Source organism: Euleptes europaea, chromosome 4 (assembly GCF_029931775.1).
Source record: "Euleptes europaea isolate rEulEur1 chromosome 4, rEulEur1.hap1, whole genome shotgun sequence".
NCBI lineage: Eukaryota > Metazoa > Chordata > Lepidosauria > Squamata > Sphaerodactylidae > Euleptes > Euleptes europaea.
This window is the reverse complement of record NC_079315.1, coordinates 54,784,805-54,804,258: the sequence shown is the minus strand read 5'-3', so window position 1 is coordinate 54,804,258 and position 19,454 is coordinate 54,784,805. Positions and strand designations below refer to the sequence as shown.

The 19,454-nt window shown below is 42.7% G+C and overlaps 1 protein-coding gene across 2 annotated transcripts in view; it reads left to right on the top strand.

Moving 5' to 3' along the window:
* Positions 1 to 19,454, top strand: part of LOC130476017 (transducin-like enhancer protein 1) — a 96,893-nt gene that overhangs the window by 8,026 nt on the left and 69,413 nt on the right. Inside the window, exons 5-6 of one of the 2 annotated variants that reach the window (XM_056847820.1) lie at positions 15,585 to 15,647; positions 17,320 to 17,394. In XM_056847820.1, the coding sequence (XP_056703798.1) occupies positions 15,585 to 15,647; positions 17,320 to 17,394 (138 nt within the window). Of the gene's footprint in view, positions 1 to 15,584; positions 15,648 to 17,319; positions 17,425 to 19,454 lie in introns of both variants that reach the window. The other variant, XM_056847819.1, reaches the window with a different exon arrangement.

The following is a 19,454-nucleotide window of genomic DNA, read 5'->3' as shown; positions in this document are numbered from 1 at the left end:
TTGCCCTTGCTGGTTCTCTAGCTTGATTTATTTCTCCCTTGCTTTTCAGCTCATTTAGATTTTCATAATCAAGGATACCTTAATAAGGGAGCACTTTCTAACAATTTGTTCTCCCCATTTGGATTCTGAGGAGGTACAATCTTATGAGAATCCTGTACCACATGCTCTCTGGGAGGAAAGTGCTTACTTCTTATCTGAAATGAGAACTTTGCCACATTTGGCAAAGCCTTTGAAGCCTCTGCAATATTTGCTGGGAGTGTGGTAGGAGTTTTTATCAGCTATAATGCCTTGATTAGTGAAGGTGCTCTTAAACAATTATATTAATGGATATAATTAAGGTTAGGACATGGTTGTTGTGCTGTGGCTCTCTGGATTCGTGACAGCTTTTGGTTAAATGACATCTATGTGTAGAAAAGCTTTCAAAACTATTGGACAGAAAATCAAGCCATGTTTTTGTTCTGTTTTCAGCCTTTTGGTACCTTGGGAAAACAGTCGGTCAAAGCAGCTGATGGAGTAAGGTGACCAGTCAGTGTATTGACAAGAGCAGACACAATAGAAAACTGCATTAGGAGGCAAGCCATTGGGATTTGCAGTAAATATATTACTGAACACAAGTGAATTGCCAATACTGCTTGTTTAGCAGTTTGCAAGGGCAATGGCAGTATGGATTTTTGAATTAGAAGGGAAGGACTGTTCTTTCTCTGTGCTGGAACATCTAGTGGATGGCTGAGAAGAAAATTGATTTAGGGAACAAAAGGCTGCAACCTCTGTTTTGTGCCATGCGAAAGGCTTCTATGGATTAGTGGGTGAAAACACCACGGTAGTTTACAGTTTAGTAGGAGAGTAAAGCAGAAGAAGGCTTTGTTGCCTGATCAAGATGACATACAGCTAAGTGTAAAAGATTTGTGGGGAGGTATGAGGGCTGCTTTATTTTGGATCAAAGTGCCTGCAGTACCCTGGATGTGTTAATAGTAGCAGATTTACAAAGTAACTAAAGTGCTTTTTCACGTGCTTTGCATGAGTGGTAATGTACAGGTTCACACTGACAAGTCACTGTACATTGAGTATCCCCAAACTGAGGGAGTGTGAATAAGCTTTTTTGCTCCATGTGTTGACATGGCTCCTCTTATCCATCTGTACATCTATTGTGGGTCATTTCACAAATATTTAATAATTGCAACTTTTTAGGTAACTTGCATTTGTTCAATGGCCTTCACAGATCAGACAAAGCTTCAGTGCTGGTTTATGTTGCCCTAAGTCAGGGGTGGGGAACCTTTTTCCTGCCATGGGCCATTTGCGCATTTATAACATTATTCGGGGGCCATAACCAGGTGTAGATCTCCCGGGGGGGGGGGAGACTACGGTTTCCAGGTCTCCAGCCACCACCTGGAGGTTGGCAACCCCAGGGGAGACCATGCAGAGAAGGCCTGGAGGGCACCCCCACTCCCTTGTCCTCCCCCCCTCCCAGGCGGGAGGGCAGCCAGCGGTAGGCCTGAGCAAACGAGGCGCCAGGAGGCAACCGATCCACAGGGAAGGAAGGGAGGAAGGAAAGAAAACAGAGAAAGAGGAAAAGGGAGTGAGGGGAAAAGAGAGAGATGGGGAGAAAGAAATGGAGGGAGGGGGAGAAAGAAAGAAAAGGACGGAGGGAGACAGACAAAGAGACAGAAAGAGAGGGAGAGAAAGGAGAGTGACAGAAAAAGAAGAGAAGAAAGAAAAGCCTTCCCCCCCACACAGACACCTGTGCACGCCGGCCCCACGCGACCAGGCCCCAACCTCCACACCTCCCCCCCACACACACACCCGGCCCCGGAGCTCCCGAGGGCTGCAGAAAATGTCTTCGTTGGCTGCATACGGCCCCCGGGCCTGAGGTTCCCCATCCCTGCCCTAAGTGCAGTGTCTTTAAGTGGCTGCAGTTTACATATTGCACAGAGTCATGAAAGATAAATTGTTGTATGATTGTGTATTAGGAGTTGTATTAGCATTTTAGGTAGATTATCTAGTATTGTAAAACCTTCAGAGAATTGGTTGAAAAATCAATTGTAATATTTTCTAGTATAATTCCTATCAAAGGATAATAATTATAAATAGTGCCCATTGTGATATAGTGGATAAAGCAATAGACTTGAACCAGGTATATATGTGCTCAGATTGAATGAGGCTTGCACAAGAGAACCTTTAAGAAGATTATTGTATACAAAAATGGAATATACAGTAAAACAGCCAGCAGCTAACAGTACAGAATAAATGATATCCTTTCCTCCTTTTTATGACTTCAAGGAACATGGGATTGGCTTATATGCAATTAACTTCCTGTGCAGATAATGTATACTCAGCATTATGCTCTGCACATATGCAGTCATATATGACAAGAACACACAGATTGACTTTTGTGTGTGCATATGTGGTGAGAATCCCTGGTTAGCCTGCAAATACAGAAAGAGGCATATCTACTTTTTCATGTAGGATTCTGCTGGTAGTAGCGCTAATACTGAGACCTGATCATGCATGAAACAATACTGACAAAGCCAAAAATGCTGAGCTTGAAAAGATGAACAATTAACAGTTTGATCCACAAACCAGTTAAGGGGATTAAATTTGATTAAATTAAATTACCCTGGTTTTAACTAACTTGTGAATCAGACTGAGAATGACCTATTAAAAGGGACAAGAAGAGCATAAGACATCTGGCATTTCCCTCCGTGTTTAACATCCAGAGGAAAAAATATGCTATCCAATCAGCACAGAGACATTTATTGGTCAGAATAAGGTAATACAGGCAAATCTGATTTCTTAAGAGTGAAGGGATAGTCATATGTAATATAGCACTCCTATTAATGTGAAGGCACAGATGTAGGGAGGTCGTGGGGGTTTGAAGTGATGCACTATGATTGCAAATACATTTAGACAGTAACTGATCAAAACTCATTTCAAATGGGTATATGTTCCTGTTTATCAGTTTGAGTATAATCTGTTTGGAGTAAATTTTCCCACCCCTTTCTGTTGATGGCAGTATTAATGGTGACAGCATTGATGACTTGAAATACCATTTGAAGGCCCCCTTCTACAGATTTTCCGTGTAATGGTTAATATGGCTGTAAATAGGAGATGAATGTGGCTACTTTTCTGAGTCTATTACTCAGGAGGCCAGTAAACTTGATTGGCTGTTACAATTCTAGCAGAATCATTCGATTTGAGAGCAATAGAGAGATAAGATATCCAATTACCCAAATGATTTGCAGGGCTAGCCAATGTTGTCATGGAGACGTGAGTTGGAACAAATTAAATTTTAAGCAATAAAAATAATCTTAAAGCACGTCTGGGAACAAGAACATTTGGCAGTGGCACTTACCTGAATTGAATCTTAGTTTGACATGTTGTTGTTTGACATTGATATACTGTGGGGGCTTAAACTTTTTGAAATGGCACATTGCCTCTTAACGTTTTGCTGCCACTGCCAGAATAAGAGACTGGCATATTTAGTTTTGAATAACAAGGCGTTAATAATTCATGCTTATTGTGGATACTAAACCTTAATTCAGTACAGCAAAATATTTGGAAGATTTAATGCTTTCAGATATAACAATTAAGACTGAGAAATATTTTTGCTTGCCTCTCCTCCGAAGTACATAGAAGTTAATATGAAGATATAACTTTACTGTAAATAAGGTTGCCAGGTCCCTCTTCACCACTGGCGGAAGGTTTTTGGGGTGGAGCCTGAGGAGGGTAGGGTTTGGGGAAGGGAGGGACTTCAATTCTATAGAGTCCAGTTGCCAGAGTGGCCATTTTCTCCAGGTGAACTGATCTCTGTCGGCTGGAGATCAGTTGTAATAGCAGGAGATCTCCAGCTAGAACCTGGAGGTTGGCAACCCTAACTGTAAATGAACATCCGAGGTGGTGCCTATATTGACTATTCCAGTTTGGCTTGTTATCGCCCAGCGAGCACTTACAATACATACTTGCTTGGATCCAAATATCCTACTGAATGAGAGAGAAGCATTCCTTCTCATGTGGGGTGTAGTTACCACTTTCCCTCCATCTATACCCCTGCCCTGACATGTCTTCAGAAAGCTTTCCTGACCTTTGTGTAGATGGGGGTAGGTTGCAGATGGAGGATCTGGAAGGTAATTTTTGTTCTGTGGCAAGATTTTGGGATTTAAACCATCATAATTTTTTGCAAATTAGTAAACAAGATCTTTGAGGGAAAAGGAGTATTTAATGTGATAATAACTATTTTAAAGTGTGTTTCTGTTGTGTGAAAGGCTAGTTTCCCTTATTAATGTTGCTTCCTGGCTTGCAACATGTTTTTTTGTTAAATCCAGAACATCCTATAAAGAGCTTTTATCCTCATGTCTGTTAGACAGATGGAGACAAAAATTGGTCTGAGGTCAAGCCATTTGCTGCATTCTCGCAGCCTTCGATTTTCCTCACCACAGATCATCTCAAATGATTCAGTAATGACCAAAAGTGCAGCCTTGACCTTTATTCCCTGGTGGATTACTGTTACACAGTATAAATGGCAAGAAGAACATTTTGTTCGTTTAGATGAAGTTTTCAGCTCTATTTTGCTGGACCTTCTACAGCACAAGTGCAGAGCATTAAACCCAGTTGGTTGCTGATTCTGTGGTAAACCTGAATGTGTAATTTTGGTTAGGTAGTAATAATGTTCTTTTAAAGATTTCTTTTCACAGTAGTCTAGGGAGCCATCCTGAGTTTTTAAAGTGACTCTTTCTTAAATAGTAAATTTCTAATACCGAAGACCGCTTTCCCTTTGGGAAAAGTTAGAGTCCTAATTGTCACTGCTTAGTGTTGTGATAGCATTCTCATGCCTGTTTTATTTTCCTAGCAATATTAGCCTTTATCTTTTGTGTGGACAAACCAATTGTTTTAGCGTATGGGCTAGCGTGATGTAGTGGTTAAGAGCAGCGCTTAGGAGCGGTTGACTCTAATCTGGAGAATGGGGTTTGATTCCTCACTCCTCCACATGAGTGGCGGACGCTAATCTGGTGAACCGGGTTGGCTTCTCCACGCCTCCATGTGAACCCAGCTGGGTGTCCTTGGGCTAGTCACAGTTCTCTTCGAGATCTCTCCACCTCACCTACCTCACAGGAGGAGAGGAAGGGAAGGTGATTGTAAACCTATTCGATTGTTCCTTAAGTGGTAGAGAAAGTCAACATATAAAAATCAACTCTTCTTATTCCCATGGATCTGGCTCCATTTTATAGCTTGTTATAAAGTCACTTATGGAAAAGATTTTATAGAAGGGCAAAAGACTGCACACTCTAGGCCAGTGGTTCTCAACCTTTGTCGAGTCGCGACCCCCTTTTACAATTGCCAGGTAACCTGCGACCCTCGTCACATTTGCATAAATGACATTTTCAATAGGATAAACAAAACACATTTGTTTTTTTGGCAGTCCAGGGTATCCATATGTATAATTACTTTAAATTTTAAAGTTTAAAACAAACAAGCAAACGGTACTACCACCTGTTGCGCAGCAGCTGTGACTGTGTGGCGCGGCAACCTTTCCTGGCACGAAGGAAAGAGTGCCTCTAAGCATGCACTGCATTCCTTGTCCTCCACTCTCTCCCAAAAAACTCTTCCAAGCAGGCCGGGGCTCTCGCGAGGAAACCCCCTCTCTCGTGACTGGGACACTGCTTGTGCACAGAACTGCAGTTATCCCTCAAAGCGGAGCTCCATTTAATCACCTCACGAGAGCAAAGGGCCAGGAAAGAGCTGAGGGCCACTTATCCCGCTCGGACTTTTCGTGTCTTTTTCTCCCCTCCGCCAGTCACCACTCCTTCTGGGCCTCACCGAACCTGCGCGCTTGAGGGGAAAATCCCGAACTGCGCATGCACCTCGACTCTCTCCCCCTTGGCCTTGCCAGAGCAGAACTGGTGACTCAGGGCAGAAAAGCGAAGCCACACTACAGACATGCGCACTTGGATTCCAGGCTGAAGCTCCCGCCCCACCCGAGCGCGGCTAAAAGTAAAAACAACGTGGCTGTAGCGGCCTCAAGGGGGACCGCCCTCTTCTCCTCCGAGACCTGAACTGGCCGAGCCAGGGGAGCTTCCTCGCCCTCCCACACATCCTGCCGCATCAACTGCCCGGCGCAGGTGCGACCGCGCCCAGGTCTGGCCCGCCCGCCTCTCAGCTGGGCAGCGGGGCTACAGCTGGTGTGCGGCGGCACGCCGCCGCGTCTCTGCAGCCCGGCTCCTTCTGGCTGTCGGTCAGCCAGTTCCTCACCTCTCTGCTTGGGGTCTTCCCTGCCCTCGCGGATGGACCAGGGTTACAGGGCATCTGGGTTAGTCCTGGACAGCCCGGGATGGGGGCTGTCCCAGGACAGTGGCGGTGACCCCCCAGAAAACACTTCGCGACCCCTTTGGGGGTCCCGACCCCCAGGTTGAGAAGCACTGCTCTAGGCAAACAGTGTAGATGTATTCTTCAGGAAAGGACTTGGTTTTTAAATAAGGTGGTCTGAAGTATGCTATGGGCATCAAGACGATGATTTTCAGTTGGCCAGGAGAGAGCAGTTTATGGGGCATATCTTCATAAGTAACACCTAATAATGAATCAAATGGATACATCCAATTTGATGATAATTAGGCTAGAGATTACTGAAGTAATGTTTTCATCTGGTACATCTTCCGATCTGATGTGCCAGAAAGTAGAAGTTGCAAAGCTCTGGTGTAACTGAATTTGCAATATGGAGGGTCAGAAAGACCAAGTGACTCAGTCATAATATCCAAGCTTTCTTGCCACTTTGGTTCCATGTTGATCTGGTAATGTGTAATGTTTCTACCTCTGTTTAAAACATTGGCGGGTTCTATACTGTAGCCCTGATGCTGCTTGGCTTATTCTTTCTTAATGCTTTTTTTCCCTTGTAATATCAGAATAAAAAGGAAAAGGTTGGTGTAGGATGACCCTGTATTGACCATAGTTCTAACTGTATGTAGACATCTTGCCTGCCTTTCGGGTTTCATAACGAGGTTGCAGATACAACAAATACAACAAATAAATACAGAGATACATTCTGCTAGACTAAGGAAGCTAATTTAAGATACTTTACAAAGATTCAAGCCATTGAGTCTACCAGATACCTTTCTTTTTACCTCATGTGGCATCTCCAAAGGATGAATCAAATGCTACTACTTGCCCAGTCTCCATATTACTTCCATTTGGATAGAATAGAACTGTTAAACTATTTCTCCTCTAGCAACAGCAACTAATCATATTTGGAAGAAAAATCTCAATGTTTTCTTTAATTTGAATAGTTCCAGTTAGGATATTATAAGAAACATGGTGGGCATGTTATGAGGGTCATTTCTTCATGTTCAGGTTTTGTAACTATAACCTAAATTTGAACTGACCATTTTTTCTTTATTTCAGAGAAATGCTTGCGTGTATCCTAAACCTTGCTTCAGTTTGTGTTGTGCCCTTTCCCTTTGTGGCACAACACAGTGGATCCTCCTCGATGTAGTGCATTCCTCTGGCACTATGTGCTTCTACTCAAGCAAGCATAGTGTCTTTCAGTGCGTTGAAAAGTGCCCAGCACTAAAGGAACTCACTCTGCAGTGGAGGACCACTTCCACAATGGACAAGAAGCAGAAGCAAGGTTTAGGATCTAAGCAATTTGTTACTATTTTTCTGGGTGTCTAGGTCCATATATTCTGATACTATATGCAAGAAGATGTATCTCTTCACTATGATGATAAATGCCTGGTTCAGGAATCTCAGGCAAGGGGGCTGATGGGTAGCATCTAGGAACTGTGTAATCTCTGGCATAGCATATGGAGTGTAATTGATCCAGGGTGTACAATACATATTATAGCTTTGAGAAACATGTCCATGCTTTGACCACACAATAGGAGATCTGTGTTCCATTTTTACTAGGTTTAAGTTTCTGCAAAATGCCATTGGGAAAGTATCAAAATGTTTGGAAAACAACCAAAGCTTCCATTTGTTAGGATTATTGTGATAGTTGGTGACCATTGATCTCTTGACCAATTGCTGCTAGGAAAAGGAGAGGCATCTGGGGCATCACATCTTTGCACTGAAACATACATTTGGATGTACTATCACTACATGTAGTACAGTGCAGAGGAGCAGCATCTATGTTAGAGGTATGGTTTAAATTAATGTGGATGCCCTTTCTCTGCACTACAGTACTTTGAATGGGATGTACATTTGGTTGTGAGGGAGCATCAGCCTGGTTGCCATAGCAGGGAAGATACATTCTTCATCCTCAGCACCCATCCCTGTGGGAGTAGTTTCACAGTCTTTGGCCACAGGATAAAGAAACATTGCCAGAGAGGGGATGTCAGATAGGAGATAGGGTGACAATGTCTGTGAAATATTCTCCTTTGTTTCTTAGCATTTGTACATGTTTTAATGAGACTAAACTATTAGCAATAAACAAAATTCTCTGAGGTAGATGAGGAATTTGCAGCAGTGCTTTTTCTAATATGTAGGAAAGCACAATCTGTTCTACAAAGGATGGTTCAGTGCCATAGGTCAGCTTCAATTGAAGAGGATGTAAGAGATGCTGTACTTCTTTAGTAAACAATTTTTATTGAAATTACAAGCGCCATTTATAATTATGCATTGTGTGTAAAGGGCTGACAAGTTGCTTCCGACTTATGGCGACCCTATGAATTAACGACCTCCAAAATGTCCTGTCATTAGGACATTTGATTAGGTCTTTCAAACTGAGGGCCATGGCTTCCTTGATTGAGTTAATCCATTTTATGTTGGGTCTTTCTCTTACAGCTGCCAGTATATTTTCCTAGATTATTGTCTTTTCCTGTGAGTCCTGTCTTCTCATAATGTGGCCAATTATTCATTATGAGTATATTTACAAGTGGACACTGCAAGGACTTGTGTTGCATCTCATTTCCCCCACTAGTTCTTCTTTCCCTTCTTTGAAAGCCCATTTCCTGATGACATCTCTCCTTCCCACCCAATAGCCAACCTACCTTTATCTGGCCCCCTGTTTTCAGCCCCCCCACTAGTAGCATTTCCCTTGGATAACTATGGCCCAGTTGTGTGGTGCCTGCTGCTGGGCAAGGCCCACTTACATGGTAGGAAACCCCCCTTCCAAGGACCTGTGGGAGGGGCACATTACTTTTCGCTGTATCCCTCTCACCACATTATTTCCTTTTCCCCTCCTGGCAACCCCCATATCCTGTCCTTTTTCCTTGCCTCGTTATCTCCTTCTCAGCCATTCACGAACCTACCTTTTGTCTGCCTCCCATCTACGTTTTATTTATCTACATTTATACCCTGCCTTTCTCCTCAGTGAGGACCAGCTAAGCTCACATTATTATCCTGTGCTCCTTTTTGTCCTTACAACATCCCTGTGAGATAGCTTAAGCTAGAAGTATATGACTGGCCTAAAATCTCCCAGTGAGCTTCCACAGCAAGATGGAGATTCAAACCTGGGTCTCCCAGACCCTACTCTGAAACTCTAACCACAACACCACAGTGGCTTCCATAGGGTGACTGCTGTTGCAAGTAGCAAGCAGCCAGGCCTAGGTAAGTCATGCTAGTCAGATGGTATCAAGTCACCCAGTTGTTGCTGCCAGGCCTGGGTCTAATGAGTCCTCCCTCAAAGGCTGAAATAGGCCTGGAAAGGACCTTGCCCCCCCCCCCGCCTTTATTCAGAGAAACCAAGCCTAGAATGCTGTGGCTACCTAGCAACAGCCACTGAAGGGTACTGTTTCTTAAAGATACAGTTGGGTTAAAAAGAACACCCCAATTTTCCCCACAGAATTTTCTGCATCCCTGGGACATTTTTCAGGTTTGTGGAACAATCTGTCTTGTCCATTCATAGCTCCAGTCACTGGATTTAAGTATCCTTTGAGTGACTTTGCTATTAGAATATATAATTTAAAACATTTAAAGTATTTTATGCCACTTTTCCACCCAATGTGAGCACTTAAGAATACAAACAGTTAAATGTTAAAGACCTGCTTTAAAACAAGTGCAGGCACACACAGAAAATATTAATCTAAACATCAATTTAACTCTCAATGCAAACAAATCTGTGGATACTTAAATCCAGAGATTGGAGCGATCAGCAGACAGCACCAGTCTTTCTACAAACAGAAAAAAAGGCCCCGGTTTTCAGGGAAATCCTAAATGTAAAGAAAAAAAAAAGATTGGAGCATTAACTCCCCCGAAACAATAGAAGCAATATCTGTAGCTTTAAGAAACGAATTCTCTCAGTAGTGTTTGCTAAGCAACCACACAGTATTGTCAGCCTTTAAGGTTTCTGTCAGTAAAAGGCAGGGGGTGGGGCAGAGCCCTTTCTGGGCCAGTTTTGGCCTTTGAAGGATAATTTATTGGAGCCAGGCCAAGCAGCAAGCATATCGACTTGCATGACTCACCCTGGCCTGGCTGCTTGCTTCTGTTCAACAGCATACTATGATCTGGGAGCCGAGGTTTAAATCATTACTCTGCCATGGAAGCTCACTGGGTGACTTTGGGCTAGGGTTGCCAGGTCCTTCTTCGCCCGTGAGGTTTTTGGGGCGGAGCCTGAAGAGGATGGGGTTTGGGAAGGGGAGGGACTTCAGTGCCATAGAGTCCAATTGCCAAAGCAGCCATTTTCTCCAGGGGAACTGATCGCTATTGGCTGGAGATCAGTTGTAATAGCAAGAGATCTCCAGCTAGTACCTGGAGGTTGTCCTGGGCCAGTCACATTTTCAGTCTAACTTACCTCACAGGGTTCTTGTGAGGGTAAAATGGAGGAAAAGAGAATGATGCAAGCTGCTTTGGGAGAAAGGTGGGGCATAAATGAAATAATAAATACAGCGGAAGATGGAGGGGCAGATAAAGGGCTGGAATTGGGTTGGTGGGAAGGAGAGAAGGAAGTAAGGGAAGGGGGGATATGGAGGTTGCCAGATGGAGGGAAAGAGGAAATAGTTTAGGGAAGGGCAAATGGGGGAAATGAGGTGCCCCCATAAAATCCTTGCATTAGACCCTTGCAGCTGGGCCATAGTTTTCCTGGTAGATGCTGCCAGGAGGAGGGACAGCTGAAGACAGGGGAGCAGATAAAGGTAGGTTGGTGAGAAGGAAAGAAGGAAGCAAGAGAAAGGGATAGGCTATGGGTAGGGTTGCCAGGTCTCTCCTCTCTGGCGGGAGGCTGTTTTTGGAACGCGTGTGTGCGTGCTGATGCACACACGGCACTTCCGGTTTAGAGCCGTAAGTTCTGCCTTGCGAGGGGCCTTATACTTTTTAGTTTGAGTGGTAAAGCGGCCCTTTACCACTCAACTAAGAGGTATAAGGCCCCTCCTTCGCAAGGCGGAACTTCCGGTTCTAAATCGGAAGTGCCGTGTGCGGTATGCACGTGTGCATGCATGTTTGCCCGCTGACCCTCAGGTGGTCAGTGAGCAGAAGGGTTAATTGCCAGGGGTTTGCCTGCCACCAGCAGGCACCTGGCAACCCTAGCTATGGGGGATGCCAGCTGAGAGAAAGAGGAAATAATGGAGAATGGGAAATGAGATTTCCCCCTGCAAATCCTTGTGGGTCCTCTGCTTGTAAGAAATCTTTTCCTATAAGTCTTTCCATGTGTCTTTTTACTGCTAGTGTCAGGACAGCTAGGTGAATGTGAAAATTAGATTAATTTTTAAACCTTTTTGTTATGCTATCATTTTTCTTGGGGGAAGAGAACTGGCTTTTCTTGTTCAAATAAAAAATATGGGGTAAAACATTCTGTAAGAGGAATCCTCCCATGCCTTAAAAGTATGTTTGTGGTTCAGGCCAGAGAAATTCGATGGATAAGAAAGAATTTTAATGGGACTGTATTTTACAAACACATTTTATAGGGTTGGAATCTGCAATCTTGTCAGAGGGTGTTTTCCTGCATTCCCTTCTTCCCAGCAGCCCCTTCCAACCCCTGTAAAGTTTATTCCTGGGGTCATGGGACTTGTGTAGACTAATAGACTTATGGGTTTGTGCGCTATACTGGGGAGTAGGAAAGCACCTTGGATCTAAGAAGTATGAGTTCTTCTCTCCCCCCCAAAAACAAATGTTGGCTGTACCTTTAAGTTTAGGCAGAGTAGCATTATGGAAGAAATTACATGATGGTAAGGAGTTGCATCCATGCTGAAATTTCCATTAGATGAATTGAACTTTCCTGCTTCCCCCCTCTCACTGATCACCATAAAATGCTGCTGTTGGGGGCATAGGAGACCCTCAGGAATGACATGGGGGGTCTGCAGCAGTAAGAGGGAAATGGTCATTTTGTCTTGATCCAATTGATAGCTTCCAGATGGGCTTGAACATCAGCTTCTCTAGGGAGCAAGTGATTGTCCAGTAACATTTGAAAGAAGTCAACCATGGAGGGTACATTCGTACGTCCTCTCTGATTCTTTCTTGTCTGGACTTGTTAAGCAAGGATATAGGTGGCCGAAAGAGCTTAGCATTGTGCTTAATATTGTGTGAAAGGGGGAAAACCCTACAGTGTGTGTTTTCCTCTCTCTGGTACTGCCAAGCAACTTTTTTCCTCGCTTACAATAGCTGCACACTTCAGAGGCAACATCATACACAGGCCCTGGCGAAGGCAAGCTGTGGAGCTCAACCAATGTATGATAATTTCCCTAAGAGCTGCAAATGTTTAGAGGTGGAGCCACAGTTAGCAAATGGGCCTTACAGGCTGTAATTCTAGTGTCAGTTTATTTACTGAGGAATTCAGTTTGAACACAGAGATCCCTTAACTTTACACAATTCTAATCTCCTCTGATGAAAAGCAGTAACTGTATAAAACAGAAGATTTAGCAGACTTCATCTGTTGTTACTTTCACCATTTAAAGCATCAGTTTAAATGTTGTGGTTGCTTTTCTAGAATGCATGATAAAACTCTGAGCAAAAGTATTAACAGTGTTAGCTTTTTTGTTGTTTCTGCTGAGCTTATTTAAAACTATTCTTGAACCTTTTTTGCCATTCATTTCAGGAGTAAAATTTGACAAAATGACAACACTTGTTCTTGGCTGTATTTTAGGTCAAAACACTTAACTTAATACACTCACCAAATGGCAAACCCCCACCAAATGACAATGCAATTGCTGTCTGAACTTGATCTTGCAAAATGCAGCTGAATTCCTTCATGTTAATTTTAATGATGCTTCAAAAGGGAGGGCAGCACTTGAGTCTGGGGCCCTGGCAGACTTGTCATTTGCAAATAAATCAAAAGACCATCATCACGATAGCAAGGATTAATGATTGGAGTTGCTGTGTACTGCTTGATAGGCCCACACTCAAGCCTGCTATTAAAAATGAATGCATTCAAGAGGCCATGCATTAAGAACATAAACAATTAAGGGCACTTGAGATGCTTCAAGAAGAGCTGCCATACAAATACAAGGGCTTTCACATGAGGCTCCGACCTCTGCAATCTGCTTTGCTAGTGAGCCAAAGAGAACATGGGCAATTAGTGTTGATGTGTCTGCTGTCTGCAAGGACTTTTTTTATCCTCCATTGTTTTAACTGTCCTCTATTTGCAGATCAAAAAATCATAACGATAAGCTGTGTCAAAGCAGTGACAGCTCAGAAGTCATGAATACTACATGAATAGTACTTTAGATGCTGTCAGGCATTTCAAATGTTTAATATCAGATGTATTGTACAGCACATCTGTAAAGTATGGCTGTATTTTGATTGGCTGGATGTTTTCTCTTCTTGGGTCTCTTCTCTTAATTTTCTATAAGGTTGTTGAACTCTTTGAGTATTAGAGGAAGTGGGATGTGGCAAATGTTTAGAGAGCAGGATCTTTGCCCTTTCCCCATAATGTGAACATTGAGCTTATTGTATGCTTGTATCAGTTCTATATTTGAAGGTTTCCATACTAACTGAAGCTTGATAATCTTTGGTGCTTCCAACAGGAAAAAAAAAAAAAACCACATCCTAACTTGTGTGTTTTGATAATGTTGATGGAACAAGCTAATTAGTCTGGTTCTCAGGTGAGCTGCATAAGCAGGGACTGAGCCACTACATTACAACTAAACAAGCTCTCTTCAGAAATTAGTACAACCTTCAGACGGGAGGTATTATTTGAAGTGGGAGCCATGTTATATGCTGTGGAAAATTAGCATGTCAGGGAGAAAGTTGGTTTATAATATTTCTCTGACATGCTAATTTTCTGTGGTCAGGAGTTTTTTGACCTGGGGAAGTGCTCAGACGCCTGTCCTCTATTTGCAGTCTGATCAGATAGAGTTCAGAAAAGTGTCTACCACAATGATGCTTTGTGTATGATTCACCTTTAGCTAGGGGAAAAAACACAAGAAGTGTTTCTGTCTTGGTGCCTGTATAAATGATATGGTGAGTTTCCCACAGACCTAGAAAAACTCTGCTGAACAGTTTTTTTTTAGAAAAGCTGTGGTAAATTATTATGAGTAACACAATTATTTTAAGTTTAATATTGACACGTGTTTTGATGGACTCAGTACTAAAAGTAAGGCCTTATAATGATATCATAGAATGGTGATTTTTGTGGCCCTTCTTCTGTAGCACAGTCCCAGATTTTCTTAATTTATGTCTGAGGCTTTCATCACTTTAACTGAGCTGGAAATTTATACCCTACTGTCCTCCACAATGGGGGATCCATAGTGGCTTATAACATACTCCCCTTCACCATTTTATCTTAACAACCCTGTGAGATAGGTTATAAGCTGTATGTGTACATGTGTGTGTGTGTGTGAGAGAGAGAGAGACTGACCCAAGGGAACTTAAAATGTAGCAAGTTTTTAATAATATATCCTTATATAAGCATTTGATTTAATTGTTTGGATTGTATCTTCTGTCAACTATAATAAACACCTGAAGCTGCTGTGTGCCAAACCTTTTCATGTAATGTGGCCTAGTATCTTGAGGAAAAAGAAATTTACAGCACAAGCTGTGAGGTGTGATCTGTGAGGTGGCCGCGTGAGCCTGGCACCAGCGTAAATGCCACTTGTGCTGGCATAAGGGACACTTGAGCTGACGCTGGGAGTGGAACAGCAGCACCACACATGGGTGCCAGTGTAGCCACGGTTGCAGTGCACCTCTGTTGCAGGGGTTGCACTGGTACCAAAGGGGGCATTTCCGGGGGCGGGACTGGCAGTAGTCAGCTCCCTGAGCCCTTTCACCCAGGGAACGCCCACATCTGCCGGCATAAAATCATTGGTGCATCCCATAGAGCTGCATACAGCAGTTCCAAGGGCATTGGGGAAGAGTCCCTGCCTGGTTGTTGGCTACAGTGCAGCAAGCTGCTTAGGAGGAGGCTCATCTGTGCTGTGGCTGTGCTGGCCACAGCTCAACTACTCCCAAAGGCTTTAGTGGGATTTTAACCAATACTTTACTTGCTAATAAGCTACTTATGAAGGGCAGATTTGTGTTCTACTTCATGTAAAGGTGTAGATACAAGAGATGTCCTTCATCAGACCAAATTCTGCCCTGATTAATACACTTTTAGGCTTCTAACCATATTACACACACACACACTGAACATTTTTGGCCACTTCTTTATTTTGTAACATTTGTATTTCATGATTCTATAAACTGGTTAATATAAAATGGCATTTCTTAATTCAGACATTTCCTGCTTTTTATAGACAGAAATTGCCAAGAGACTGAATACAATCTGTGCACAAGTGATCCCATTTTTGTCTCAAGAAGTAAGTATGACTTTCAGTTGCTTAAATTGAAATTATTGCATCTTTGTAAATTAGCTAGTTTTAAGATGTTAATTGTATCAAAATTCACAAGTGTGAGGAACATCTGTTATAGCTGAAGTATGCAAGCCCCCTGTTAATTTAGTCTAGCATATGAGAGTTGTAACTGGCAGAGTAGCTCAACCACAAAATTATGTTTTCCAAGGCAGGAGGAAGGCAAACTTGTAAAGACTATCAAGATTTAATGCCAGTATTAGCTTGGCAGCTGCTAGTCTAACCATTTGTTAAATTCTTTGTAAATAAAATTGTGGCATTTAATTGTACCACTCTAAACTTTTGAGTGACATTTGTAAAGCATGATTGCTAGTGAAGTCAGACACAAGGTGCTGTGAAATGTGTCCCATCACATTTATGTATCAGAATGGGATCATATATGTCAAATAGGACTGTGCCATGATGCTTGTCAAGTTGTGATCTATGAAAGTGCCCATTACCATATATCTGAAATGTTGGATTATGCAGTTTGCCTCTAGTGGGATCATAGTCTTCCAGTTCAGTCTGCCATGCTGTTTTATATCTTACTTAATAGTAGATATAATCAGCGTTGCAGTCTTGACTTATATTAGGGGTGTTGAATTCATTTGTTACGAGGGCCGGATATGACATAAATGTGACTTGGTTGGGCAGGGCTGTGCCTCGCCAGCCCAGATCAAGAGTGTGTGGGGGTGCTGCCCTGGCTTTCGAGCCTGTGGCGGGCTCACGAGCCCAGATTGGGACTGAGGTGTGTGTGGCTGTTTCAACTGGTGAGCCCACGGCAGGCTCTCCTGCTCAGATTTTGGGATTGGAGGAGGTGGCTGCCTTGGCTGGCTCTTGGGTCAGATAAGAGCTCTCAAGGGGCCGGTTCTGGCCCATGGGTCATATGTTTGACACCCCTGGCTTATATTGTTGTTCCTAAACAGTGTTGTTTGTCTTTGGAAACCAGTGTCTCAAATTGTGTTTTAGATCTAGGCTGTTACCGCACTTGTATTCCCAGCGATGTATTAAGAGTTTGAAAACGTTATAAAAAATACTGTTCGCACTTTGTTTGTCCCCTTTAGCTGTGAAGACATCTTCCAACCATTTATAAGCCATGGTATCCAAAAGCCCTTTTAAAGCGATTTTTTTATAACATTTTAAAACTCTTACTGCACTTTGTATTCCCAGCAATGTATTAACAGCCCTAGCATCATTTATTGTAGCTGTTCCTAAATGTTTGTTTTGCTGGTGCAACGGCTTGTAGAATGTGGCCTAATCACCTACTGTTCTTGAAACTACATTATAATGTGAATGATTTAAGTTGTGTAACCTGGAGAATTGAATTGTAAAAGTCTGACTCATCGCGTGTTGACATTCAACCATTGGCTTATGAATAGTGGATAAGGGAAATATGTGGGCCATAAGCATGCATCCATATTCAAAAGTAAATGTCACTAGGAGAGTAGTATAAAATCTGCATTTGAAAAACTGACTACCTGTACTTCTTACAAAGTAAGCTGCATCCTTTCTGTACTTCCACAGAGGATATTTGTTAACTTTCAGGATGGTATTGGAATATTTCTGCCTTTGATAAAACACCCATGTCTTCCACTTCGTTTCTAGGCCAGTGATGGTGTGTGCTTTCTCTCTCTTTTTCCAGCATCAACAGCAAGTGGCTCAAGCAGTAGAACGTGCCAAACAAGTGACCATGGCTGAACTGAATGCCATCATCGGGGTACGTGGCCTTCCAGGTCTACCTCCTACAGTGTGTATAACCAGCTTTCCTTTCTTATTGTTCTTGTAGTTTTATGTATTTAAGCAATGTTTGGATGTTTGATAACATAATGATTACTTCTGAAGCATGTTTGTCTTGTTACCTGTGCATTTTAGGATTGATAGAATCACTGAAAGCTTAGTTTATAAGAAAGCATCAGCTCATTATACATGCATATCAGAACTATCTCTCTTTGTGCCCTTGTTTTTGGTATCTACTATTTGCAGAATCTTTATCCTTTGATAACTTGAGCTTCTTGTACTGTGGTGCTCATTTCAAAGAAGCAAGCAAATGTCCTAACTAGCCCCAGGCTGCAATCAGAGATGTCACAGTGAAGTGTTTAGTTTAAGTTTGAGTTTATTGTTACAGGCCCTCGTTAGCCTTCCAGATGTACACAACAGACCACAGTTTATTTGCAAATCTCAGTTACTCGCCTTCTTTTCCAGTCATGAGCAGAGTCCATAAATGCTATCCTAAACTCACTTGCATTGTTAGGCTGCTGACAAAGCCTTACTACATGTGCATTGCACTTGCTGTTGGTCAACAGAAATACAAAGAAAGAGAATGGCAGAAGGAAGATGCCCAGGAGAAGCCAAGCCTCTTTCTTGTTGCTGTTGCCAAGGATAGTCATTGCCTCATTCTCTTAGCCTTTTCTTTCTAGCCATTTCAGTGCATTCCCTAAACTATACTCTGAAACAATTACCTCTGTATTTAGTTGCCTTTTAAATTTGCAAGAGGCTGAAGTCTCTAAAGCATATTCCTACTTGTCTAGTCATCATTAGCAGGGAGTAATGGGGCAAATTGATTTAAGGCAGGAGGAAGCAGTAGCAATTGTCCTTAGAAAGTGCTGTGGCTGCAGCAGCCAGGCCTTCTGTTGGTTTGTGCTTCCTTCTCTGTATGCAGGTGACTAAGGGGTATACTGTGAACAAACAGGGGTTTCTGCAGTCATTTGTTATGACAAGCTGCAATTGACAAGCCAGGTATACACTGTGGCAGGGGTGGTAAACATAAGGCCTGTGGGCTGGATTGGGCCCATTGAGAGCTCTTATCCAGCCCATGAGGCAGCCACCCCTCCCCCCTCTCGAGGCATTACCTGGCCTGACATGACATTTATGTCATATCCGGCCCTCGTAACAGTTGAGTTTGACACCCCTGCACTGTGGTATAGAATCCCAGTTTAGTATTTGTTGGATAGCCTGCACTCAGACATTATGCTAAACTGGAGCTCATCAAACCATGGTTTATGAACTGTGGCTTATGATGACATTTGAATCTAAAATGCAGAGATGAGTTCATGGTGTGTGCTTTGTGAGTGGTTTTCAATCTGAAGTAATTCATTTTGCATTGCTGAACTCCATGCCCCATGCATACTTTCCACTGCATGGGTTAATTTCCCATGTCCCAGTGCTGTGCTCTCTAGAATATCACTTGTGTTTCTTTCCCTTCCACATTAAGCAAAAGGAGCTGGAAACAAGAGTGGTCTTCTTTTTCTTGATTTTATTCATATGCAAGTGCCTTGAGCAGACTCAAATTATTCATTTATCAATTTATGTTAATTGCTTGTGAGAAGATGCCCTGCTGGTCTTTATAGTTCCTCAGACACTTTGTAATGATAATTAGACATGCTGCTATATGGATTAACAGTGCCATAGTCCAATGACGTCTACAGACAATGGAACCAGTTAATCCATCTGTGCTTAAAATTACATCCCGACTGGAGATGAGGGAAAAAAACATAAGAGCAAGGGAGGATTAAAAGAATGAGCCTCTGCTTGAAAACTCTCCTTTTATCAGTTTCTGAATTGTAGATCTGCTGTCGCTTTGCCTGTGGTAAGCTATTGGCAGTCAATTAGGTGAAATAAACTGGGAGGGTGACCTTCATTTCCTTTTAATAGCCATTCCTCCCTGCGATGGGGAGCGTTGGTGGATTTTCAGCTTAAATTTTATTCAAGCTGCTTTATTACACTTGACAGATTAGCTTTGCATAAACAGACCCCCTTTTTGAACCAGATCCTTGTGTG